The sequence below is a fragment of the Heptranchias perlo genome, chromosome 30 (genome assembly GCF_035084215.1).
Source record: "Heptranchias perlo isolate sHepPer1 chromosome 30, sHepPer1.hap1, whole genome shotgun sequence".
Taxonomy (NCBI): Eukaryota; Metazoa; Chordata; class Chondrichthyes; order Hexanchiformes; family Hexanchidae; genus Heptranchias; species Heptranchias perlo.
The window spans coordinates 13,335-29,958 of NC_090354.1; the positions used below are offsets into that span (position 1 = coordinate 13,335).

General features: G+C 51.3%; 1 protein-coding gene across 2 annotated transcripts in view; it reads left to right on the plus strand.

Annotated features, from left to right (window-relative positions):
- The first annotated feature begins 15,702 nt into the window (after window positions 1–15,702).
- The window catches only part of naglu (N-acetylglucosaminidase, alpha), a 43,844-nt gene continuing 42,922 nt past the window's right edge, over window positions 15,703–16,624 (plus strand). For both annotated transcript variants that reach the window (XM_067969282.1, XM_067969283.1), the window contains exons 1-2: window positions 15,703–16,146; window positions 16,463–16,610. In XM_067969282.1, coding sequence (XP_067825383.1) covers window positions 15,731–16,146; window positions 16,463–16,610 — 564 coding nt within the window. In that variant the 5' untranslated portion in view covers window positions 15,703–15,730. The remainder of the gene's footprint in view (window positions 16,147–16,462; window positions 16,611–16,624) is intronic.

A 16,624-nucleotide genomic window follows, 5' to 3' on the forward strand; every position in this document is an offset into this window, starting at 1 on the left:
CCTAACCCTAACCCTAACCCTAACCCTAACCCTAACCCTAACCCTAACCCTAACCCTAACCCTAACCCTAACCCTAACCCTAACCCTAACCCTAACCCTAACCCTAACCCTAACCCTAACCCTAACCCTAACCCTAACCCTAACCCTAACCCTAACCCTAACCCTAACCCTAACCCTAACCCTAACCCTAACCCTAACCCTAACCCTAACCCTAACCCTAACCCTAACCCTAACCCTAACCCTAACCCTAACCCTAACCCTAACCCTAACCCTAACCCTAACCCTAACCCTAACCCTAACCCTAACCCTAACCCTAACCCTAACCCTAACCCTAACCCTAACCCTAACCCTAACCCTAACCCTAACCCTAACCCTAACCCTAACCCTAACCCTAACCCTAACCCTAACCCTAACCCTAACCCTAACCCTAACCCTAACCCTAACCCTAACCCTAACCCTAACCCTAACCCTAACCCTAACCCTAACCCTAACCCTAACCCTAACCCTAACCCTAACCCTAACCCTAACCCTAACCCTAACCCTAACCCTAACCCTAACCCTAACCCTAACCCTAACCCTAACCCTAACCCTAACCCTAACCCTAACCCTAACCCTAACCCTAACCCTAACCCTAACCCTAACCCTAACCCTAACCCTAACCCTAACCCTAACCCTAACCCTAACCCTAACCCTAACCCTAACCCTAACCCTAACCCTAACCCTAACCCTAACCCTAACCCTAACCCTAACCCTAACCCTAACCCTAACCCTAACCCTAACCCTAACCCTAACCCTAACCCTAACCCTAACCCTAACCCTAACCCTAACCCTAACCCTAACCCTAACCCTAACCCTAACCCTAACCCTAACCCTAACCCTAACCCTAACCCTAACCCTAACCCTAACCCTAACCCTAACCCTAACCCTAACCCTAACCCTAACCCTAACCCTAACCCTAACCCTAACCCTAACCCTAACCCTAACCCTAACCTCCTGCCCACACCATACAACCTAACCCTAACCCTAACCCTAACCCTAACCCTAACCCTAACCCTAACCCTAATTCACTAACCCTAACCCTAACCCTAACCCTAACCCTAACCCTAACCCTAACCCTAATTCACTAACCCTAACCCTAACCCTAACCCTAACCCTAACCCTAACCCTAACCCTAATGCAGCACTAACCCTAACCCTAACCCTAACCCTAACCCTAACCCTAACCCTAACCCTAACCCTAACCCTAATGCACTAACCCTAACCCTAACCCTAACCCTAACCCTAACCCTAACCCTAATGCACTAACCCTAACCCTAACCCTAACCCTAACCCTAACCCTAACCCTAACCCTAACCCTAACCCTAACCCTAATGCAGCAACGATGGATGGTACTTAAGGCTGGAGGACGGGACACATTCAGTAGTAGCCAAGCAGGAACTCTGGATGGTGCCTAAAGCTAAAGCACAAGGTGCATTCATTTGGACAACAGCAACAGTCTGAGGTGCGGGCCAGAACCAAGAGGCAGACAACATAGGGAGGGCGTTTTTCCCCCCTCTGCCCACCATTTTAAAACCTAACCCTAACCCTAACCCTAACCCTAACCCTAACCCTAACCCTAACCCTAACCCTAACCCTAACCCTAACTCACTAACCCTAACCCTAACCCTAACCCTAACCCTAACCCTAACCCTAACCCTAACCCTAACCCTAATGCAACCCTAACCCTAACCCTAACCCTAACCCTAACCCTAACCCTAACCCTAACCCTAACCCTAATGCACTAACCCTAACCCTAACCCTAACCCTAACCCTAACCCTAACCCTAACCCTAACCCTAACCCTAACCCTAACCCTAACCCTAACCCTAACCCTAATGCAGCGTAACCCTAACCCTAACCCTAACCCTAACCCTAACCCTAACCCTAACCCTAACCCTAACCCTAACCCTAACCCTAACCCTAACCCTAATGCAGCGTAACCCTAACCCTAACCCTAACCCTAACCCTAACCCTAACCCTAACCCTAACCCTAACCCTAACCCTAACCCTAACCCTAACCCTAACCCTAACCCTAACCCTAACCCTAATGCAGCGTAACCCTAACCCTAACCCTAACCCTAACCCTAACCCTAACCCTAACCCTAACCCTAACCCTAACCCTAACCCTAACCCTAACCCTAACCCTAACCCTAACCCTAACCCTAATGCAGCGTTCCAAGAAGGAACGATGGATGGTACTTAAGGCTGCAGGACGGGACACATTCAGTAGTAGCCAAGCAGGAACTCTGGATGGTGCCTAAAGCTAAAGCACAAGGTGCATTCATTTGGACAACAGCAACAGTCTGAGGTGCGGGCCAGAACCAAGAGGCAGACAACATAGGGAGGGCGTTTCCCCCCTCTGCCCACCATTTTAAAACCTAACTTTTGCAAGTGACGCACTAAGGACTTGGTCTGTTTGTTTGTAGCTCCCTGATGAGCCGCAAGATGGCGAAACCGGTCGGAGTGTTCCAAGAAGGAACGATGGATGGTACTTAAGGCTGCAGGACGGGACACATTCAGTAGTAGCCAAGCAGGAACTCTGGATGGTGCCTAAAGCTAAAGCACAAGGTGCATTCATTTGGACAACAGCAACAGTCTGAGGTGCGGGCCAGAACCAAGAGGCAGACAACATAGGGAGGGCGTTTCCCCCCTCTGCCCACCATTTTAAAACCTAACTTTTGCAAGTGACGCACTAAGGACTTGGTCTGTTTGTTTGTAGCTCCCTGATGAGCCGCAAGATGGCGAAACCGGTCGGAGTGTTCCAAGAAGGAACGATGGATGGTACTTAAGGCTGCAGGACGGGACACATTCAGTAGTAGCCAAGCAGGAACTCTGGATGGTGCCTAAAGCTAAAGCACAAGGTGCATTCATTTGGACAACAGCAACAGTCTGAGGTGCGGGCCAGAACCAAGAGGCAGACAACATAGGGAGGGCGTTTCCCCCCTCTGCCCACCATTTTAAAACCTAACCCTAACCCTAACCCTAACCCTAACCCTAACCCTAACCCTAACCCTAACCACTAACCCTAACCCTAACCCTAACCCTAACCCTAACCCTAACCCTAACCCTAACCCTAACGCACCGTAACTCTAATACAGCAAACCTAATCTCCCACCCCACCCCTAAAATCTAAGCCTAACACACCCCACCCTACTCCTAAACCCTGACCCTCACTTAACCCTACCCCTAATGCAACCCTAACCCATAACTCCAACCCCCCAGCCCTGAATCTAATCACAACTCTCCAAATGCACCCCACTCTACCCCTAAAGCCTAACCGTAACTCTAATACAGCAAACCTAATCTCCCACCCCACCCCTAAAATCTAAGCCTAACACACCCCACCCTACTCCTAAACCCTGACCCTCACTTAACCCTACCCCTAATGCAACCCTAACCCATAACTCCAACCCCCCAGCCCTGAATCTAATCACAACTCTGACCCTGGACCCTAACCCTGATGCACCCTACCCTACCCCTAAACACCTAACCCTAACCCTGATGCACCCTACCCTACCCCTAAACACCTAACCCTAACCCTGATGCACCCAACCCTACCCCTAAAACATAACCCTAACCCCACCCCACCCCTAAACACCTAACCCTAACCCTGATGCACCCCAACCTAACCCCAATATAGCCCTGAACCTAACTGCGACCCTGACCCTCACCTAACCCCAACACTAACCCCAGTGCAGCAACCCTAACCCTAACCTGAACCCCCCAACCTCAATACAACATAACCCTAACACTACGTAAAATAAAGGGTAGAGTTCCAACACCAATAATAATAACTAAATACGACATAGAGGCCATAAATTGGCAAAACCCAGGAACTGATTATAACCCCAGAGGGGGATCAAAGGATTACGGATCAAGAAATTACTAAGAAGCGATCGGCAAGAAAAAGAAGCCAGGTGGTAAGGTAAAGCGTGGGCCAACCAAAAGTGGCAGGTATAAGTGACAAGAAGCTCAAGGGATGAGTGAGAATACGAACACAAGAGGGTGTAACTACCCTCCTGCCCACACCATACAACCTAACCCTAACCCTAACCCTAACCCTAACCCTAACCCTAACCCTAATTCACTAACCCTAACCCTAACCCTAACCCTAACCCTAACCCTAACCCTAATTCACTAACCCTAACCCTAACCCTAACCCTAACCCTAACCCTAACCCTAACCCTAACCCTAATGCAGCACTAACCCTAACCCTAACCCTAACCCTAACCCTAACCCTAACCCTAACCCTAACCCTAACCCTAATGCACTAACCCTAACCCTAACCCTAACCCTAACCCTAACCCTAACCCTAACCCTAACCCTAATGCACTAACCCTAACCCTAACCCTAACCCTAACCCTAACCCTAACCCTAACCCTAACCCTAACCCTAACCCTAACCCTAATGCAGCAACGATGGATGGTACTTAAGGCTGGAGGACGGGACACATTCAGTAGTAGCCAAGCAGGAACTCTGGATGGTGCCTAAAGCTAAAGCACAAGGTGCATTCATTTGGACAACAGCAACAGTCTGAGGTGCGGGCCAGAACCAAGAGGCAGACAACATAGGGAGGGCGTTTTCCCCCCTCTGCCCACCATTTTAAAACCTAACTTTTGCAAGTGACGCACTAAGGACTTGGTCTGTTTGTTTGTAGCTCCCTGATGAGCCGTGAGATGGCGAAACCGGTCGGAGTGTTCCAAGAAGGAACGATGGATGGTACTTAAGGCTGGAGGACGGGACACATTCAGTAGTAGCCAAGCAGGAACTCTGGATGGTGCCTAAAGCTAAAGCACAAGGTGCATTCATTTGGACAACAGCAACAGTCTGAGGTGCGGGCCAGAACCAAGAGGCAGACAACATAGGGAGGGCGTTTTCCCCCCTCTGCCCACCATTTTAAAACCTAACTTTTGCAAGTGACGCACTAAGGACTTGGTCTGTTTGTTTGTAGCTCCCTGATGAGCCGTGAGATGGCGAAACCGGTCGGAGTGTTCCAAGAAGGAACGATGGATGGTACTTAAGGCTGGAGGACGGGACACATTCAGTAGTAGCCAAGCAGGAACTCTGGATGGTGCCTAAAGCTAAAGCACAAGGTGCATTCATTTGGACAACAGCAACAGTCTGAGGTGCGGGCCAGAACCAAGAGGCAGACAACATAGGGAGGGCGTTTCCCCCCTCTGCCCACCATTTTAAAACCTAACTTTTGCAAGTGACGCACTAAGGACTTGGTCTGTTTGTTTGTAGCTCCCTGATGAGCCGCAAGATGGCGAAACCGGTCGGAGTGTTCCAAGAAGGAACGATGGATGGTACTTAAGGCTGCAGGACGGGACACATTCAGTAGTAGCCAAGCAGGAACTCTGGATGGTGCCTAAAGCTAAAGCACAAGGTGCATTCATTTGGACAACAGCAACAGTCTGAGGTGCGGGCCAGAACCAAGAGGCAGACAACATAGGGAGGGCGTTTCCCCCCTCTGCCCACCATTTTAAAACCTAACTTTTGCAAGTGACGCACTAAGGACTTGGTCTGTTTGTTTGTAGCTCCCTGATGAGCCGCAAGATGGCGAAACCGGTCGGAGTGTTCCAAGAAGGAACGATGGATGGTACTTAAGGCTGCAGGACGGGACACATTCAGTAGTAGCCAAGCAGGAACTCTGGATGGTGCCTAAAGCTAAAGCACAAGGTGCATTCATTTGGACAACAGCAACAGTCTGAGGTGCGGGCCAGAACCAAGAGGCAGACAACATAGGGAGGGCGTTTCCCCCCTCTGCCCACCATTTTAAAACCTAACTTTTGCAAGTGACGCACTAAGGACTTGGTCTGTTTGTTTGTAGCTCCCTGATGAGCCGCAAGATGGCGAAACCGGTCGGAGTGTTCCAAGAAGGAACGATGGATGGTACTTAAGGCTGCAGGACGGGACACATTCAGTAGTAGCCAAGCAGGAACTCTGGATGGTGCCTAAAGCTAAAGCACAAGGTGCATTCATTTGGACAACAGCAACAGTCTGAGGTGCGGGCCAGAACCAAGAGGCAGACAACATAGGGAGGGCGTTTCCCCCCTCTGCCCACCATTTTAAAACCTAACCCTAACCCTAACCCTAACCCTAACCCTAACCCTAACCACTAACCCTAACCCTAACCCTAACCCTAACCCTAACCCTAACCCTAACCCTAACCCTAACGCACCGTAACTCTAATACAGCAAACCTAATCTCCCACCCCACCCCTAAAATCTAAGCCTAACACACCCCACCCTACTCCTAAACCCTGACCCTCACTTAACCCTACCCCTAATGCAACCCTAACCCATAACTCCAACCCCCCAGCCCTGAATCTAATCACAACTCTCCAAATGCACCCCACTCTACCCCTAAAGCCTAACCGTAACTCTAATACAGCAAACCTAATCTCCCACCCCACCCCTAAAATCTAAGCCTAACACACCCCACCCTACTCCTAAACCCTGACCCTCACTTAACCCTACCCCTAATGCAACCCTAACCCATAACTCCAACCCCCCAGCCCTGAATCTAATCACAACTCTGACCCTGGACCCTAACCCTGATGCACCCTACCCTACCCCTAAACACCTAACCCTAACCCTGATGCACCCTACCCTACCCCTAAACACCTAACCCTAACCCTGATGCACCCAACCCTACCCCTAAAACATAACCCTAACCCCACCCCACCCCTAAACACCTAACCCTAACCCTGATGCACCCCAACCTAACCCCAATATAGCCCTGAACCTAACTGCGACCCTGACCCTCACCTAACCCCAACACTAACCCCAGTGCAGCAACCCTAACCCTAACCTGAACCCCCCAACCTCAATACAACATAACCCTAACACTACGTAAAATAAAGGGTAGAGTTCCAACACCAATAATAATAACTAAATACGACATAGAGGCCATAAATTGGCAAAACCCAGGAACTGATTATAACCCCAGAGGGGGATCAAAGGATTACGGATCAAGAAATTACTAAGAAGCGATCGGCAAGAAAAAGAAGCCAGGTGGTAAGGTAAAGCGTGGGCCAACCAAAAGTGGCAGGTATAAGTGACAAGAAGCTCAAGGGATGAGTGAGAATACGAACACAAGAGGGTGTAACTACCCTCCTGCCCACACCATACAACCTAACCCTAACCCTAACCCTAACCCTAACCCTAACCCTAACCCTAACCCTAATTCACTAACCCTAACCCTAACCCTAACCCTAACCCTAACCCTAACCCTAACCCTAATTCACTAACCCTAACCCTAACCCTAACCCTAACCCTAACCCTAACCCTAACCCTAATGCAGCACTAACCCTAACCCTAACCCTAACCCTAACCCTAACCCTAACCCTAACCCTAACCCTAACCCTAACCCTAATGCACTAACCCTAACCCTAACCCTAACCCTAACCCTAACCCTAACCCTAATGCACTAACCCTAACCCTAACCCTAACCCTAACCCTAACCCTAACCCTAACCCTAACCCTAACCCTAACCCTAACCCTAATGCAGCAACGATGGATGGTACTTAAGGCTGGAGGACGGGACACATTCAGTAGTAGCCAAGCAGGAACTCTGGATGGTGCCTAAAGCTAAAGCACAAGGTGCATTCATTTGGACAACAGCAACAGTCTGAGGTGCGGGCCAGAACCAAGAGGCAGACAACATAGGGAGGGCGTTTTCCCCCCTCTGCCCACCATTTTAAAACCTAACTTTTGCAAGTGACGCACTAAGGACTTGGTCTGTTTGTTTGTAGCTCCCTGATGAGCCGTGAGATGGCGAAACCGGTCGGAGTGTTCCAAGAAGGAACGATGGATGGTACTTAAGGCTGGAGGACGGGACACATTCAGTAGTAGCCAAGCAGGAACTCTGGATGGTGCCTAAAGCTAAAGCACAAGGTGCATTCATTTGGACAACAGCAACAGTCTGAGGTGCGGGCCAGAACCAAGAGGCAGACAACATAGGGAGGGCGTTTTCCCCCCTCTGCCCACCATTTTAAAACCTAACTTTTGCAAGTGACGCACTAAGGACTTGGTCTGTTTGTTTGTAGCTCCCTGATGAGCCGTGAGATGGCGAAACCGGTCGGAGTGTTCCAAGAAGGAACGATGGATGGTACTTAAGGCTGGAGGACGGGACACATTCAGTAGTAGCCAAGCAGGAACTCTGGATGGTGCCTAAAGCTAAAGCACAAGGTGCATTCATTTGGACAACAGCAACAGTCTGAGGTGCGGGCCAGAACCAAGAGGCAGACAACATAGGGAGGGCGTTTCCCCCCTCTGCCCACCATTTTAAAACCTAACTTTTGCAAGTGACGCACTAAGGACTTGGTCTGTTTGTTTGTAGCTCCCTGATGAGCCGTGAGATGGCGAAACCGGTCGGAGTGTTCCAAGAAGGAACGATGGATGGTACTTAAGGCTGGAGGACGGGACACATTCAGTAGTAGCCAAGCAGGAACTCTGGATGGTGCCTAAAGCTAAAGCACAAGGTGCATTCATTTGGACAACAGCAACAGTCTGAGGTGCGGGCCAGAACCAAGAGGCAGACAACATAGGGAGGGCGTTTCCCCCCTCTGCCCACCATTTTAAAACCTAACTTTTGCAAGTGACGCACTAAGGACTTGGTCTGTTTGTTTGTAGCTCCCTGATGAGCCGTGAGATGGCGAAACCGGTCGGAGTGTTCCAAGAAGGAACGATGGATGGTACTTAAGGCTGGAGGACGGGACACATTCAGTAGTAGCCAAGCAGGAACTCTGGATGGTGCCTAAAGCTAAAGCACAAGGTGCATTCATTTGGACAACAGCAACAGTCTGAGGTGCGGGCCAGAACCAAGAGGCAGACAACATAGGGAGGGCGTTTCCCCCCTCTGCCCACCATTTTAAAACCTAACTTTTGCAAGTGACGCACTAAGGACTTGGTCTGTTTGTTTGTAGCTCCCTGATGAGCCGTGAGATGGCGAAACCGGTCGGAGTGTTCCAAGAAGGAACGATGGATGGTACTTAAGGCTGGAGGACGGGACACATTCAGTAGTAGCCAAGCAGGAACTCTGGATGGTGCCTAAAGCTAAAGCACAAGGTGCATTCATTTGGACAACAGCAACAGTCTGAGGTGCGGGCCAGAACCAAGAGGCAGACAACATAGGGAGGGCGTTTCCCCCCTCTGCCCACCATTTTAAAACCTAACTTTTGCAAGTGACGCACTAAGGACTTGGTCTGTTTGTTTGTAGCTCCCTGATGAGCCGTGAGATGGCGAAACCGGTCGGAGTGTTCCAAGAAGGAACGATGGATGGTACTTAAGGCTGGAGGACGGGACACATTCAGTAGTAGCCAAGCAGGAACTCTGGATGGTGCCTAAAGCTAAAGCACAAGGTGCATTCATTTGGACAACAGCAACAGTCTGAGGTGCGGGCCAGAACCAAGAGGCAGACAACATAGGGAGGGCGTTTCCCCCCTCTGCCCACCATTTTAAAACCTAACTTTTGCAAGTGACGCACTAAGGACTTGGTCTGTTTGTTTGTAGCTCCCTGATGAGCCGTGAGATGGCGAAACCGGTCGGAGTGTTCCAAGAAGGAACGATGGATGGTACTTAAGGCTGGAGGACGGGACACATTCAGTAGTAGCCAAGCAGGAACTCTGGATGGTGCCTAAAGCTAAAGCACAAGGTGCATTCATTTGGACAACAGCAACAGTCTGAGGTGCGGGCCAGAACCAAGAGGCAGACAACATAGGGAGGGCGTTTCCCCCCTCTGCCCACCATTTTAAAACCTAACTTTTGCAAGTGACGCACTAAGGACTTGGTCTGTTTGTTTGTAGCTCCCTGATGAGCCGTGAGATGGCGAAACCGGTCGGAGTGTTCCAAGAAGGAACGATGGATGGTACTTAAGGCTGGAGGACGGGACACATTCAGTAGTAGCCAAGCAGGAACTCTGGATGGTGCCTAAAGCTAAAGCACAAGGTGCATTCATTTGGACAACAGCAACAGTCTGAGGTGCGGGCCAGAACCAAGAGGCAGACAACATAGGGAGGGCGTTTCCCCCCTCTGCCCACCATTTTAAAACCTAACTTTTGCAAGTGACGCACTAAGGACTTGGTCTGTTTGTTTGTAGCTCCCTGATGAGCCGTGAGATGGCGAAACCGGTCGGAGTGTTCCAAGAAGGAACGATGGATGGTACTTAAGGCTGGAGGACGGGACACATTCAGTAGTAGCCAAGCAGGAACTCTGGATGGTGCCTAAAGCTAAAGCACAAGGTGCATTCATTTGGACAACAGCAACAGTCTGAGGTGCGGGCCAGAACCAAGAGGCAGACAACATAGGGAGGGCGTTTCCCCCCTCTGCCCACCATTTTAAAACCTAACCCTAACCCTAACCCTAACCCTAACCCTAATGCAACCCTAACCCTAACCCTAACCCTAACCCTAACCCTAATGCAGCGTAACCCTAACCCTAACCCTAACCCTAACCCTAACCCTAATGCAGCCTAACCCTAACCCTAACCCTAACCCTAACCCTAACCCTAATGCAGCGTAACCCTAACCCTAACCCTAACCCTAACCCTAACCCTAACCCTAATGCAGCGTAACCCTAACCCTAACCCTAACCCTAACCCTAACCCTAATGCCCTAACCCTAACCCTAACCCTAACCCTAACCCTAACCCTAACGCAGCGTAACCCTAACCCTAACCCTAACCCTAACCCTAACCCTAATGCAGCGTACCCTAACCCTAACCCTAACCCTAACCCTAACCCTAACCCTAATGCAGCGTAACCCTAACCCTAACCCTAACCCTAACCCTAACCCTAACCCTAATGCAGCAACCCTAACCCTAACCCTAACCCTAACCCTAACCCTAATGCAGCGTAACCCTAACCCTAACCCTAACCCTAACCCTAACCCTAACCCTAATGCAGCGTAACCCTAACCCTAACCCTAACCCTAACCCTAACCCTAACCCTAATGCAGCGTAACCCTAACCCTAACCCTAACCCTAACCCTAACCCTAACCCTAATGCAGCGTAACCCTAACCCTAACCCTAACCCTAACCCTAACCCTAACCCTAATGCAGCGTAACCCTAACCCTAACCCTAACCCTAACCCTAACCCTAACCCTAATGGCTAACCCTAACCCTAACCCTAACCCTAACCCTAACCCTAATGCAGCCTAACCCTAACCCTAACCCTAACCCTAACCCTAACCCTAATGCAGCGTAACCCTAACCCTAACCCTAACCCTAACCCTAATGCAACCCTAACCCTAACCCTAACCCTAACCCTAATGCACCCTAACCCTAACCCTAACCCTAACCCTAACCCTAATGCAGCGTAACCCTAACCCTAACCCTAACCCTAACCCTAATGCAGCGGGGCCTAACCCTAACCCTAACCCTAACCCTAACCCTAACCCTAATGCAGCGTAACCCTAACCCTAACCCTAACCCTAACCCTAACCCTACCCTAACCCTAATGCAGCGTAACCCTAACCCTAACCCTAACCCTAACCCTAACCCTAATGCAGCGTAACCCTAACCCTAACCCTAACCCTAACCCTAATGCAGCGTAACCCTAACCCTAACCCTAACCCTAACCCTAATGCAGCATTACCCTAACCCTAACCCTAACCGTAACCCTAACCCTAACCCTAATGCAGCGTAACCCTAACCCTAACCCTAACCCTAACCCTAATGCACTAACCCTAACCCTAACCCTAACCCTAACCCTAATGCAGCATTACCCTAACCCTAACCCTAATGCAGCGTAACCCTAACCCTAACCCTAACCCTAATGCCCTAACCCTAACCCTAACCCTAACCCTAATGCAGCGTAACCCTAACCCTAACCCTAACCCTAATGCACTAACCCTAACCCTAACCCTAATGCAGCGTAACCCTAACCCTAACCCTAACCCTAATGCAGCGTAACCCTAACCCTAACCCTAACCCTAATGCAGCGTAACCCTAACCCTAACCCTCACCCTAACCCTAATGCAGCGTAACCCTAACCCTAACCCTAACCCTAATGCAGCGTAACCCTAACCCTAACCCTAACCCTAACCCTAATGCAGCGTAACCCTAACCCTAACCCTAACCCCACCCTACTCCTAAACCCTGACCCTCACTTAACCCTACCCCTAATGCAACCCTAACCCATAACTCCAACCCCCCAGCCCTGAATCTAATCACAACTCTGACCCTGGACCCTAACCCTGATGCACCCTACCCTACCCCTAAACACCTAACCCTAACCCTGATGCACCCAACCCTACCCCTAAAACATAACCCTAACCCCACCCCACCCCTAAACACCTAACCCTAACCCTGATGCACCCCAACCTAACCCCAATATAGCCCTGAACCTAACTGCGACCCTGACCCTCACCTAACCCCAACACTAACCCCAGTGCAGCAACCCTAACCCTAACCTGAACCCCCCAACCTCAATACAACATAACCCTAACACTACGTAAAATAAAGGGTAGAGTTCCAACACCAATAATAATAACTAAATACGACATAGAGGCCATAAATTGGCAAAACCCAGGAACTGATTATAACCCCAGAGGGGGATCAAAGGATTACGGATCAAGAAATTACTAAGAAGCGATCGGCAAGAAAAAGAAGCCAGGTGGTAAGGTAAAGCGTGGGCCAACCAAAAGTGGCAGGTATAAGTGACAAGAAGCTCAAGCGTTGAGTGAGAATACGAACACAAGAGGGTGTAACTACCCTCCTGCCCACACCATACAACCTAACCCTAACCCTAACCCTAACCCTAATGCAGCGTAACCCTAACCCTAACCCTAACCCTAATGCAGCGTAACCCTAACCCTAACCCTAACCCTAACCCTAATGCAACCCTAACCCATAACTCCAACCCCCCAGCCCTGAATCTAATCACAACTCTGACCCTGGACCCTAACCCTGATGCACCCTACCCTACCCCTAAACACCTAACCCTAACCCTGATGCACCCTACCCTACCCCTAAACACCTAACCCTAACCCTGATGCACCCAACCCTACCCCTAAAACATAACCCTAACCCCACCCCACCCCTAAACACCTAACCCTAACCCTGATGCACCCCAACCTAACCCCAATATAGCCCTGAACCTAACTGCGACCCTGACCCTCACCTAACCCCAACACTAACCCCAGTGCAGCAACCCTAACCCTAACCTGAACCCCCCAACCTCAATACAACATAACCCTAACACTACGTAAAATAAAGGGTAGAGTTCCAACACCAATAATAATAACTAAATACGACATAGAGGCCATAAATTGGCAAAACCCAGGAACTGATTATAACCCCAGAGGGGGATCAAAGGATTACGGATCAAGAAATTACTAAGAAGCGATCGGCAAGAAAAAGAAGCCAGGTGGTAAGGTAAAGCGTGGGCCAACCAAAAGTGGCAGGTATAAGTGACAAGAAGCTCAAGCGTTGAGTGAGAATACGAACACAAGAGGGTGTAACTACCCTCCTGCCCACACCATACACCCTAACCCTAACCCTAACCCTAATGCAGCGTTACCCTAACCCTAACCCTAATGCAGCGTAACCCTAACCCTAAACCTAACCCAAACCCTAATGCAGCGTAACCCTAACCCTAATGCAGCGTAACCCTAACCCTAACCCTAATGCAGCGTAACCCTAACCCTAACCCTAATGCCGCGTAACCCCTAACCCTAACCCTAATGCAGCGTAACCCTAACCCCTAACCCTGACCCTAACCCTGATGCAGCATAAACCTAACCCTAACACCTAACCCTAAAGCAGCGTTGTCACTAACCCTAACCCTCATTCAGCGTTGTCCCTAAACCGAACACCTAACCCTTACCCTAATCCTAATGTAACCCTAACCCTAACCCTAATGCAGCATACCCTAACCCTAACTCTCACTATCTCTAACCCTAACCCTAATGCAGTGTCACTAACCCTAACAACCCTAACCCTAACCCTAATGCATTCATTTGGACAGCAGGAACAATCCAAAGTGTGGGCCAGCAGTCCCAAGTGGCAGACAACACTGGGTGGGCCTGTTCCCCCCTCTGCTCAAAATGCTAAATCTAACACTAAGAGTGACACACTTTGGATTCGGCTTGTTTTTGTCTCTCCCTGACGAACCGCAAGGGCGGCGAAACCGGTCGGAGCAGTTCCAAGAAGGAACAACACCCTAATGCACGATTAACTCTCACCCGACCACCTGCCTGCACCTAACCCTATGGCACCAACCCTAATGCAATGCAGTGTTATCCTGACCCTGACCTCAACCCTCGCGCAATGCAATGTTACCCTAACCCTGACCTCGACCCGAATGCATTTTAATGTATCCCAACGCATCCCCCCCATCCCACCCTCTAATGTAACCCTAATACTCTAACCCACCAATAACCCTAATACCCTAACAAAATGGAATACTCTGACCCTAACATGAACCCTAACCTTAATCCTATCGTTCAAAATAACCATGGCCCTAGCCCTGACCCGACCCCAACCCTAATGAAGTGTCACTAATCCCCATACACTGATCCCCTCGCTCACCAGGCACAGACTCCCTCTCCCTCAAGGCACTGATCCCCACTCTTGAGAGGCACAGACTCCCTCTCTCCCCGGGTACTGACCCCCCATCTCCTCGAGCAGTGACCCACCCACTTCCCAGGCACTGACCCACCCCCTCCCTGAGCACGATCCTCTCTCTTCCCAGGCACTGACATCCCCACTCTCCCCAGGAACTGACCCCCTTCTCTCCCTGGGTCAGACTCTCCTCTCCACCCGGGCACTGACACCCTCCCCTCTCCACCAGGCACTGACACCCCCCCTCCCCAGGTACTGACACTCCCCCTCTCTTCCTGGGCACTGATCCACCCCCTCTCCCCAGGCACTGATCTCCTCTCTCACTAGACACAGACTCTTTCTCTCCCTGGGCACTGACCTCCCCAGGCACTGACATCACCCCTTTCTCAGGCATTGACACCCGGGCAGTGAACCCCTCCTCTCTCCCCGGGCACTGACCCCCTCTCCCCAGGCACAGATCCACTTTCTCCCTGGGCAACGATCAAGCTGTCCTCCCAGGCACTGACCCCACCCCCTCTCTCTCCCGGACACTGATCCTCTTTCTCCGGACACCAACACCCCACCTCTCCCCTCTCTCTGCGAAGCTGAAAGTTGCAGTTCTTCCGTCACGAGAGAGCAGATACTAACCCTAGCTGCCAATTGGGCGGTTGATGTGCCAATCAGCAGTGGGCGGTGTTGGGTCGGGCCTGTGATTGGGCGGCGTTGGGTCGGGCCTGTGATTGGGCGGCGTTGGGTCGGGCCTGTGATTGGGCGGCGTTGGGTCGGGCCTGTGAGTGGGCGGCGTTGGGTCGGGCCTGTGAGTGGGCGGCGTTGGGTCGGGCCTGTGAGTGGGCGGCGTTGGGTCGGGCCTGTGAGTGGGCGGCGTTGGGTCGGGCCTGTGAGTGGGCGGCGTTGGGTCGGGCCTGTGAGTGGGCGGCGTTGGGTCGGGCCTGTGAGTGGGCGGCGTTGGGTCGGGCCTGTGAGTGGGCGGCGTTGGGTCGGGCCTGTGAGTGGGCGGCGTTGGGTCGGGCCTGTGAGTGGGCGGCGTTGGGTCGGGCCTGTGAGTGGGCGGCGTTGGGTCGGGCCTGTGAGTGGGCGGTGTTGGGTCGGGCCTGTGAGTGGGCGGTGTTGGGTCGGGCCGGGTCGCAATGTCGGCGCTCGGTCTGTGGGCAGTGGTTTTGCTGTTTGCGGTCTCCCGTTGCGCTCAGTGCCGCTTCCAGACCTTAGAGCACCTGCGGCCGGCCGTGAGGGACAAGGTACAGACTGAGGCGGTGCAGGAGTTGCTGCAGCGGCTGCTCGGGTCCCGGGCACGGGACTTCCTGCTTACGGTGAACAGATCGATAGTTGGGGCCGAGCAGCAGACTCTGGACCGGTTTGAATTGCGGTCCCTACTGGATGGTCGAGTTTCCGTCCTGGGAACCACCGGTGTGGCCGTAGCTACTGGACTCTACCGGTACCTGAGCTCCTTCTGCGGCTGCCACATCTCCTGGTCCGGGGATCAGCTGGAAGTCCCCTCGCCGCTGCCCCGTGTCCCCGGACTAGTGCGCGTCACTTCGCCCAACAGGTAATGTCCCCTTGCCGCTGCCTCATGTGATTAGAACACTGACAATCTAGCCAGGGGGACAAAAGGGGAAGGGGACTAGTACAAGCTATGTTGGGGAGAAGGGATTAGTTTAAACTCCTGTGCACATCGGGGGCGTGAGGAGGGCTAAATGCTTCTAAGTGCTAAAATTCCCATACACTGGAGATGGGGAGGGAAAGTGGTACTAACCCTTCCATGTAAAGTAGATCTTTTAATAAATGTCCTCATAATATATTGGACTAATTATTTGTGAAAATTGATCAATCTTTAGGAATGTTTTCTTTCTGTTTACATTCAGGTTCCGTTACTATCAGAATGTGTGTACCTACAGCTACTCGTTCGTCTGGTGGAACTGGGAACGCTGGGAGAGAGAGATTGACTGGATGGCATTGAGTGGCATTAATCTGCCATTGGCATTTACTGGTCAAGAAGCCATATGGCAAAGGGTAAGGGGTTCCTG